This window comes from Camelus ferus, chromosome 2, assembly GCF_009834535.1.
Source record: "Camelus ferus isolate YT-003-E chromosome 2, BCGSAC_Cfer_1.0, whole genome shotgun sequence".
NCBI classification, from domain to species: Eukaryota; Metazoa; Chordata; class Mammalia; order Artiodactyla; family Camelidae; genus Camelus; species Camelus ferus.
The window spans coordinates 1,976,685-1,987,275 of NC_045697.1; the positions used below are offsets into that span (position 1 = coordinate 1,976,685).

Here is a 10,591-nt window from a genome sequence, read left to right on the forward strand (position 1 = left end):
TGTGGGTGTGTCTGGGTGTGGGTGTGTCTGGGTGTGTGAGTTCACGCGTGCGCTCGGGGGCCTCAGGTGTGTGTGGGTGTGTCTGGGTGTGTGGGTGTGCCTGGGTGTGTGTGAGTTCACGCGTGCGCTCGGGCGTTTCTAAGACGACCGTCCAGGGCCACGTTCACCTCCTGGCACGTGACTGCCCTGCACTGTAGGTTTCCCAGTCCTGTCAGTTTCCTTCCTGGTCAGGGCTCCTGCGCAGGGCTCCTGTTTTATTGCCTCTTGCGTGTTAGGCACATGTCTTGGACCGTGTCCCGTACTTCCAGATGGTGTAACTCGCTCCTTCCTGTCCAAATGTCCTGTCTCCAGCTTCTCGTGGTCTCAGACTTGTTCACGGAGCGCAACCAGTTTGAGATGATGTATCTGACGCTCTCAGAGCTGCGGAGGGTGCACCCTTCTGAAGACGAGATTCTCCTTCAGTACCTCGTGCCCGCCACCTGTAAGGCTGCCGCCGTCCTTGGGATGGTAAGTGGTGGGTGCTCGGGGCCTCGGCTGGCTGGCCTAACTTGCATGGTGGACGACAGAAGTCAGGGGACCCGGTCACACCCTGAGCCTTTGCCCACGTTGCCTGGAGTGTCATGTGGGTGAGCCTGTGTGGGGCTCAGGTTGTCACAGTTGTACCACCAGGTCCTCAGGTTGTCACAGTGCCGTCCCCGCATGGGCTCCACGTGGCCGAGGGGTCCTGGCTGACAACTCCTGCACCGTCACCCACAACCCGCAGCGCCCTTTTCCCGTCTTCAAGTGCTGCAGACCCTGTGCTGCCCAGGTGACAGAGCCTCCTCCCGGGACCCTGCCCTCCCACCCCTAGAGCTGGACGCGGGTCTGTTCTGAGCGCGGGGCCAGGCAGGCCTTCTTCTGAGCCCTCCTTCCTTGTGCCCTGGTTGGTCAGGACCTGCCCGTGTCTGTGCTCCGGTCAGCACACATGTTGCTGAATGGATGTCATGTAGCCACATGAAGTACTTACCGTGGGCTCTGCTATTTCTTAAAGTGTATTAAAAATGTGACCCCATCTGCCTGAGGAGGCCAAGGCCGGGCATTAGGTACTTGCTCCTGACCAGCCGGGACTGGACAGACGTGGGGCCTGAGCTGCTGTCTCTATGGGGGCCCTGACCCTCACCTCCTTCCCGACTGCTCCCCTCTAGAATTTCTCCCTCTGAGCCAAGGCCCAGGCAGGTGTCATCCTTCCTGGTTGGCCTTCAGCGCTGGTGCCACCATCCAGGGAACAGGGACAGTGAGTCCGTTGGCGCTCCTCCATGAGCACAGCTCTTCAAAATGTGTGCTCTCTGGGTGTGGAGAGGGACGTGACAGCAGCTGGACTTGAAGGGGCCTTTCGTCTTTGCGGGAGTTTCAGCTGCTGGTAATTGTGCCTTTGTGCTCAGGCCTGGATCCCCACAGGCAAGTGTTGTGTTGTCAGGAAATCCAATGAGGAATCATTGTTTTTTAAAAAGAGGCTTAGGCCGGGTGACGCTGGGCTGCAGTGGTGGTGTGGTCTCCCTCAGGATGCGGCCTAAGGCCTCGGCCTGTGCCGCCTGGTGCAGCATCAGCATTCCAAAGCTTGTCTAGAGACATTGCCCCAGGGTTGTGGGAGCAGCACCCTCCCGAGGGTCCTGGTGGTGACTGGAGGCCTTGGCTTGGTGTGGGCGGGAGGAGGAGCCTGGCACTGTCCTCCCGCAGGGACTGCAGGACCCTGTCTAGGGAGGGTGCGGGCCGAACGGCCTCTGTGGTTTTGCAGAGTGAGGCGAGGCCCTCAGCCAGCAGTCGAGGCGAGTCCCTAGGTGGGGCGGCGGTCTGTGAAACCGCCGTGTCTGCCTCACCTCTGCGCTGGACGCAGTCATCTTCCCTGGGGAGGATCAGGTGCGGGGGCTCAGGTGTCTCCTTCACTCTGTCCTGGATGCTGAATGAGACGACGTCTTGGTCCACGTTAGTATAAACTGTGGTTGGGGTTCCCCAGGGCCATGCCTGGGTCTTTGTCAGAGGGACACACGGGGCTCACATACACTCACTCTGGGCCGTGATTTACCACAGGGAGAGGTTGCACAGCAAAATCAGGGAAGGGAGAGGCCGGCTGGGCGAGGTCCAGAGAGGAAACAGGCACCGCTTTCAGAACCCTGACCCATGGAGTCACACCAGCCACGCTCAGTCCCCCGGTGACACACTGTGACAGCACATGTGGAGTGCTGTCCCCAGGGAGGGTCCTTAGAGACTCAGCACCAGGGCTCTTATCGAGGGCGGGTCCTGCGGGCCCCCCTGCTGGGCACACACCAAACCCCAGCCCCAGGGGAGCGGGTGTCTGCTCAGTGGGTGAGCCCAGGGGGCCGCCCCATCGGTGAGGGTGCCAGGAGCCCTCCCGACATCCAAGCCCCGGAGCGCCAGCCCAGCGCCAGCCCCGCACCCGGGCCTCGTGGAGGATGGCGGGCAGCCCCACTGTGAGGACTGCGTTCTGCACACTGTGGAGTGAAGTTCCCCCTTCGTGGCTCCCGCCGCACTGTGGGGCTAGCCTCTGCTGTGTGCCTTTGCCCTAGGACAAGGCTGTGGCAGAGCCAGTCGGCCGGCTGCTGGAGAGCGCACTGAGGAGCAGTCACCTGCCCAGCAGGGTGGGAGCCCTGCACGGCGTCCTCTACGTGCTGGAGTGCGACCTCCTGGATGACACCGCCAAGCAGCTTATCCCCGTCGTCAGCGACTATCTCCTCTCCAGCCTCAAGGGCATCGCCCAGTGAGTTGGGGCTGCCCGGCCTCCTGCTCTTGTGTTCCTCCCGGGCTTTTTCTGGGGTCTGACCAGATGTGGGGGCTCTTAGCACGGGCAGTGAGAAGAACAATGTTACTCGTTTCAAAGCGGACGTCAGACTGGGGCCAGAGCGCAGGCAGGAGTTGGCAGGAACCCAGGCGGGCAGGTAGCCAAGGCGCTGAGACGGGAGGACGCCGCGTGCCATCAGACGGGAGCGGCCTGCCGTCTGTGGCTGAACCTGGCTGCTGTCTTGTTTTTAGCTGCGTAAACACCCACAGCCAGCAGCACGTGCTGGTGATGTGCGCCACTGCCTTCTACCTGATTGAGAACTACCCTCTGGACGTCGGGCCAGAGTTCTCTGCGTCCATAATCCAGGTGAGTGGACCTGGGTGTCTGTCTCTGGAGAGGGGAGTGCCCTGTGACCTGTGGGGTGGGACCCTGGGGTGGCTGTGGTTTGGGGGAAGACACACGAGAGACAGGAGGCCTGAAGTGGCTCTTTGACTCGGAAGCCTTTCCTTCTGCTCAGATGTGTGGGGTGATGCTGTCCGGAAGCGAGGAGTCCACTCCGTCCATCATCTACCACTGCGTCCTGAGGGGCCTGGAGCGCCTCCTGCTCTCCGAGCAGCTCTCCCGGCTGGACGCAGAGTCCCTGGTCAAGCTGAGCGTGGACAGGGTGAACGCTCACAGCCCGCACCGGGCCATGGCGGCCCTGGGCCTGATGCTCACCTGCATGTACACCGGTGAGCAGCGGCCCGCTTGTGCCTGGCGGGTCAGTGCCCCCGCCCTCCAGACCACGTGGGATGCAGAACACGGTCCCCCCGTTCTCACAGGGGACGCTGGAGCCTAGAGCAGGGGTGGCCAGGTCGAGGTCACAGAGCTGTCCGGGTGTCAGAACTGCGCCTGGGAGCGGGTCTGCAGACTGGCCGCTGCACCCTGTGCGGCTGGGCTGGGCTGGGCCTGGGCTGCTGGGGGCTCCCGTCACCTGGTTTCAGACCATCCCCGGGGGTTCATGAACTCTCGTGTGAGTTCCAGGCCCTGTGTACAGAGCCTGTCCGTTTTACAGTCTGCAGAACTCAGCGGCTTTATTTCATTCAGGAAAGGAGAAGGCCAGTCCAGGCAGAAGCTCAGGGCCCGGCGCTGCTGCCCCTGACAGCGAGTCTGTGATTGTGGCCATGGAGCGCGTGTCTGTCCTCTTCGATAGGTGAGAACGGAGCCGCTGTCCACGTCCTGCTTGCGCCCTGAGTGTGCTCGGGCCACCCTTGGGGCTCTGTGGGACGCACAGCCCCAGACCCCGCCCCCGGGGCTTCAGAGTCCTGGGCTCCAGGGCCAGCCCAGGCACGCGTCCGTCTGCTAAAGACGAGGGCAGTGCCGGCTGTGCGGTGTCGGGAGGGGCGCACGGACACCTGGAGAACTGGGCGTGGGGCCCGGTCAGTAACACCTATCTGCCAGACCCTGCTGCTTTTGTACAGAGGAGCCCCAGGCTCACTCATGTGACCAGCAGGGCTGCGGGGGGGTGGCACACACAGCCTTTTGGCCACGTTAAAATGGCTCAGGAGGTGTCTTCGGTGGACAAACTTAAACAATAAACAAAATCATATTTGAGAGCTTATGATGATGGCCTGCCCCCCACACGTGTGCCCTTGTGTCTGGACTGGCCCAGCTCACAGTCCTGCACGGCAGGCTGGGTGCCTTATCAGGCTAGACCTCGACCAGGGGCCTGAGTGTTGCCCCAGGCCTCTTGGTCCAGGGGACACTGTGTGTCTGTGGCCCTGGGGAAGCCAGGTCTGCTCCGCTCACCCTGTCAGCCCTGGCCAGCTCCGTCAGCAGAGTTCACAAGAGTGCACGCAACAGAACGTAGTCCGTGGTGCTCCAGCCAGGCCAGGTGTCCTGAAAGCTAAGCACAGGGTCTGTTTCCATGTGGGACTGTAGAAGGGGCGTGTGCGCTCAAGCCCCTGCCCATGTGGAGCCTACACTCCAGCGCTTGCTGGCAGCGTTTGGCCTGACCACTCTCCAGATACTCAGGGGCAGACTCTGGGTTGACAGAAGCTAACTTTCAGTCGTGGGTGTTGTCCAGAGCAGCAGCCTCGCCCACGCTGTCAACAGCTGGTCTCTGCAGGCAGGTGGATCCCAGCACACCCGAAGGAGGCGTGGGCCAGTTTCTGGGTCACTTCCAGTGCTTTGCAGTCATACGTAACTCTTCTGCACAGTCGTTTCTCAGAATCCACGGGGGTTGGTCCTGGGCCCCCCACAAATGCCACAATCCGCCAGCGCGCAGGCCCTTATATAAAGCGGTGCAGCGCCATCCACCCTCTGAGTCCGCGGGTCCGCATTCACGGAGTCAGCCAGCCACCGATGGAGATTCCGACGTGGAACCCGCAGATACAGAGGGCCAACTGCTTGTGCTAATGGGACGGTGGCTTGAGTAGCATGATGGCTCCCCCCCAACCTAGAAGGACACTGCTCGAGGGGTGAACCCTAGGGGGTGTTGAGGGATGTGGGCAGGAGGGCACCCAGGGCCAGGTCGGTAAGAGGAAGGCTCCTAACACAGTGCCGTGGCGTCAAAATGAGACACCGAGAAGTTCTGGGAGTTCATGGATGGGGGAGAACAAACCCTAACAGGGGCGGGTCCTGTGACATCACTGCCCAGACCAGTTCTGCCGGTTACTACAGGATCCCTTTTTGGGTGGGAAGCCCGAGCCCTAGCCCTGCTTCCATCCTCGTGTCACTGGAGTGGGGGTCAGTGGAGGAGGCAGTGCCGTCTTGCCCCCCCCCCCCCCCGTCAGTGTCGGAGGAGACCTGCTGTGGCCCTGCTGCTGGAAGCCTGTGAAGCGGTAGGTCAGACACAGGCCTTTCCCAGGCAGGGTGGGCTCTGACCCGTGCTCCCTTCGTTGCAGGATCAGGAAGGGGTTCCCCTGTGAAGCCAGGGTGGTGGCACGGATCCTCCCCCAGTTTCTCGACGACTTCTTCCCACCCCAGGACGTCATGAACAAGGTCATTGGAGAGTTCCTATCCAACCAGCAGCCATACCCACAGTTCATGGCCACTGTGGTGCACCAGGTGAGGGCCAGCCACCCTTCCCGGACGGGTGCCTTGTACCCTCTGAACACGTCGGCCCCGGGGACTAGCAGGTTCCTCCCCTTGGAAGCTGGCAGCCACTCTTCACCCAGAGCCGGTGTTGAGCGTGGCCACCCCCGCCCCACCCGGGCTCTTCTCCCTCCCAGGTGTTCCAGACGCTGCACAGCACGGGGCAGTCGTCCATGGTCCGGGACTGGGTCATGCTGTCCCTCTCCAACTTCACGCAGAGGACCCCGGTCGCCATGGCCGTGTGGAGCCTCTCCTGCTTCTTCGTCAGTGCTTCCACCAGCCCGTGGGTTTCAGCAATGTATCCTTCCCTGGGTCCCGGGGCCAGGCGCTGCCCGGCCCTCCCGCTGCCGCCACCCCAACAGCCTTCAGGCAGTGTGTAGGTTGACGTAGGTGTTAAGGGGTGGGAAGCCTAGCCTCTGCAGAAGGCCCCGGTGTCCACATGGCATTTGCCCTAAACCCCAAGGGAGCAAAACGTGCGCTCCCCACACCAGCCCGGACTGCGGGGGGGCTCCTCCCGTCCACCCGCGGGGCCCCTGCAGCCGGGTACGTCACGCCTGCTGCTTCTCATTATCTTTTGTCACGTGCCTTTTGTCACCCTCTTGGGTGACAGCTTCAGTGAGGATCTGATTCCCACCCCAAAAGTGTTGGCCGCCAAAAAGGGAGGCTCTCCTGTCAGCCTCCCCGCGACAGGCAGACCACAGAGCCTCCGAGCAGACAGGGTGCTGGCGCTGACCACGGGCTTGGGGCAGCATGGCCCCGCGCTCCAGGTGCAGGAGCAGGGCTTGCGAGGGCGCCGGCCGCCGGCACTGTGTGGGGGACTGGGCCAGGTAAGTGCTGCTGAGAGGAGCGGCCTCCCCAGGGCTCCGGCTTCCTGCCGGCAGGAGCCCAGGTAGGAGGCAGCTGCTGCTGGCAAGGCCCAGGCCCGTCCCATCCATGCCACTGTTGGCGCTCGGGCCGGCCCAGCCTCTCAGCCTGGGTCAGGGTGGGACGTCCCCGGTCAGGACAGGGAGGCCGTCTCCCGTTGCTTGCAGCCTTGCTCCCTTAACTGCCCTCCAGCCTTCCCCACGTGGTCAGCAGAATGGGCAAGCTGGAGCGGGTGGACGTGAACCTTTTCTGCCTGGTGGCCGCAGACTTCTACAGACACCAGATAGAGGAGGAGCTGGACCGCAGGGCCTTCCAGTCTGTGTTTGAGGTGGTGGCGGCTCCAGGAAACCCATATCAGCGACTGCTGACTTGTTTGCAGAATGTCCACAAGGTTGCCACGCACTGAGTGCCCACGGAGTGGCCGCAGGGTGGCGCCAGGACCTCGGGGACCTGTCTGCACTGGGTGGCTTGGCGCCGTGCGCTTCCCTCTGCCACCCAGGGCGCTGGGCCGCGCCCGCCCTGCCAGGGCCGTGAGGCCGTGTGCGGGTACACGTGCAGTGATCTTTGGGGTCGAGCCTGAGTCCTCACAGGAGCAAGAGCAGCCGTGTTGCTAACCCTTCACGCTAGAGCTAGTGTCAGACGCCAGTTAACCGGGTGTTTACCCTCCTCCTAGTGTTCAGCCTGCCCGTGTCGCCAGGTTGCAGCTGCTCCTGCCTCTGCTCAGAGTCCTGGCGGGCTGGCCCTTGGCCCCTCTGCTGTCCCGCAGGCGGGAGGTGATGCCATCGGGCTTTTGAGAGCCTCTCCTTGTGCCCCCCAGCAAGGCCGGGGGCTGGGGTCTTGGCGCTCCGGCGTCTGGACTTGACGCCATGGTGTGGGCCAGGTGGGCGGCTGGGAGCGCGACACCCCTTGCCGTACCTCCCTGTCTCCGTTTTCTTCTCAGGATTTAAAATTTAATTATATCAGTAAAGAGATTAATTTTAAGGTAACTTTCTATGCCCGTGTACCATCTGTGCGTTGCCAAGTCTGCCGGGTGCTGCAGCCTCTGCGGAGGTGGACAGGGCGGTCCCTCCACAAGATGAGCCGCGCTCTGCCCGGCAGGTCCTCTCACCGCTCCCTTTATGCACTCACGTGTAATTAGAACTTAGACAAGGGCCAGCGTGCAGAGGTCCGGATCAGGAGTCCCACCCCGCCCCACTACGGGTTGAGAAGGTGCCCGCTCGGCTTTCCTGTGCGTGGGCAGCACCCCTCCATGCCCACCCGCAGCTCCAAGGCGTGGACAGCTCTCAAGTTTCACCCACCAGTAAGGGACAGCTTCCCTTAGCTGACCAGCCAGGTCGCCTAGCTTTGAGCAGCCTGTTGGATCCAGAGACGCTGTCGTCCCCCGGCTCCTGTCCCCAGCTGGCTTGGGCTGTGGTCTCCCCAGGGGCTGCCCAGCTGGGGTTGGGATTCACATCCCACGTGTCCCCTCCTGCATGTCGGGGCCTAGGCGCACGCCTGGCCCAGCCGCCCCAAGGGTATAACCAGGCTATATCTGCCCCTCATGGTCCAGAGCAAAGAGACCCCAGCACCTCCCGGGCCCCCTTTCCAGCTCAGCCTGTATGCCACGGCCTCCTCTCAGTGCAGCAGAGTGCAGATCTGTGCCCACTGGATGAGTGGCAGGCTCACCTGGAAAGGGCAGGAATGATCCCAGAGCTGCCCCTTTGGCCCCAGCCCGGCCCCTGGGCCAGCAGTTTCGGGGCCCAGAGCAGCCAAATCACCAAATGCAGATGCAGCCCAGACAGTCAGGTGACCCGGTGACCCAGCGCAGGGGCTGGGGGAGTGCTTGGGAGCAGGGCTCTTCAGGTCCCCAGAGGCGGGCCGGTTGTTGGTCGCCATTGTGCTGGTCAGTTTGGTCAAGAGCTCAAGTGCAGCCAGGTTTTGGGTATTTCACTGGTGAGGGAGGTGATTCCAAAGCCATTTTCCAGGGTCTGCGAAGGGGAGGAGCCCTCTGGTGTGTGGTTAACTACCCTCCCGTCTGTCTGTGCATCCCCATGTCTCACTGCAGCGCATGCAGCCAGCTGCCCCCACCCGCCCCTTCCCCACTGCCACTGCTCGAGGCCAGCTGGGCTGCAGAGTGTATGCGTGAGGGTGGCTGCAGGGGCCCCTCCTCAGAGCAGCCTTTCCTCCCCCGGCCCCCAACGGACGCCTCACCCAGCCAGGGCACGAGCTGCAGAAACAGCTTGCGTGTCGGGCAGGACCGTGGAGGAGGGACTGCGGCTTTGAACAAGAAGCGAGAGGATCAGCCACCGTCTCCCTTTTCATCTGGCCCTGGTGGTCATCCGGCCTTTCCCATAGCAAGCCCACTAGGACGTTCATGAACATGGAGAGCTCCAGAATGGCTGCCTCGCCGCACGCGTTGTTTCAGCAGCTGGGAGAGGGGCGCGGGTGTTGTGTCCTCTTAGACGTTTGCACTTGTTGCAGTCACACTGCGAATGGAAGATCCGGCCTGTCTTGAGGAAGCCTGACCCTGGGCTCAGCTGGGCCTAACTGGTTGTCCCCTCTTTACCACGTGAACTGAAACCATCAGTTCTTCACCTGGAGGCTTGGGGCCCCGCGCTGGCCATAGGTGCCAACCCAGAGGCTTGCCAGTGTGCTCCCAAAACGGGTGTGGGTCTTTGAATGGGATCACTGCCAGTGGGTGCGTGCCTGTGATGGCACGTGTATCTCCAGGCACAAGTGCACAAGGCTTCTAGGAGTGGCTGGTCCGGTTTTTGTAGAAGCTGACTATCCCTTGACCTGCCTCGTGGAGTCGGCTCCCTGGCTAAGATGTCTCGGGAGTGGGTCATCGCTCATTAAACCCCACTGAGAGAGCAGTCCACACGGTCAGCCCTCCGCAAGAGGGGTTAAGACTGCATCACGCTCCCCTAGAAGTTTACAGCGAGCACAAATCGTGTTCCCAATCCAAAGTTTGTTGAAAATATCATTAATTTACCATCAGGTTTTTGTTTTCTTCGGGGGAAGGAGTGTGTTTTTGGTTTCCTGCTGGCAACATCAGCAGGAAGAGTTTGAGCAAAACCAGGGTAGAGTCGGTTGGCAGTGCACCTGCACGCGTCTTCTCAGAAACGTGCCTCCTCCCGCCGCGACCCCTCCGAGCTGTGCTGGGCCTTTCCAGCTGCCAAGTGCCCTTTACTGCTGTCCTCTCCCACTGTTGCCAGCACACGTGTCCCTCCAGGAGGAGAGAACTGCACTGAGACACCTCCAGACACCCAGAATGTAGCATCAGAGGAGGCCCTGCGCCCTGACGGACCCTTCACCACACAGGCCCCTTCACGGCGTCTTTTGCAAGCCCTCAGGGCCGTGGGGAGCTTAGACGAGCCCCAGTATTGGCTCAGGCAGGACAGACCCGAAACAGCTCTCAGGGAGACTTCCTCGGGGCTGGGTCCCGTGTGCTGGTCCTGTGTGGTTGGCGGGAGTGGATGTCGTGTCTTCTTGATACCGTGAGCATCTATTCCTGGCTCGTGTCCTGTGCTCTGTGGTGAGTGCCCAAAACTGCAGCCACTGGCCAGGGAGACTCCTGGAGGTTCTGTCTGCTGGAGCGATGGGTGGGGGTGGGGGTGGGGGCGCCACCTCAAAAGCCGCCGATGCTTGCTGGAGACCACAGGGGTGGCCATGTGAGAAGGGGGCCACCCCCGCTGCCTGGGCACAGGCTCAGCAGGAAGGGGCCCCTAGGTGGTGGTGACAACCAAAGGTGGCCTGGAAGGTTCGGGGACACTTCCCGTGCGCCTGTCACTTTTTAGTGCAGTTGAAGGAACTTCTTTCCCCTAAGTGCTTCTGGGACAACCTGGCCCTGGACAGTCAGTGCAGAGTTTCCCGTTGCAAACTGAGTGACCAGTGGCC

The 10,591-nt window shown here is 62.0% G+C and overlaps 1 protein-coding gene across 1 annotated transcript in view; it reads left to right on the forward strand.

Moving 5' to 3' along the window:
- The window catches only part of HTT (huntingtin), a 123,437-nt gene extending 115,731 nt beyond the window's left edge, over positions 1-7,706 (forward strand). Inside the window, 8 exon segments of the mRNA XM_032493076.1 lie at positions 352-507; positions 2,565-2,755; positions 3,028-3,142; positions 3,294-3,507; positions 3,863-3,968; positions 5,662-5,824; positions 5,989-6,149; positions 6,908-7,706. Coding sequence (XP_032348967.1) covers positions 352-507; positions 2,565-2,755; positions 3,028-3,142; positions 3,294-3,507; positions 3,863-3,968; positions 5,662-5,824; positions 5,989-6,149; positions 6,908-7,121 — 1,320 coding nt within the window. The 3' untranslated portion in view covers positions 7,122-7,706.
- Positions 7,707-10,591: the final 2,885 nt, after the last annotated feature.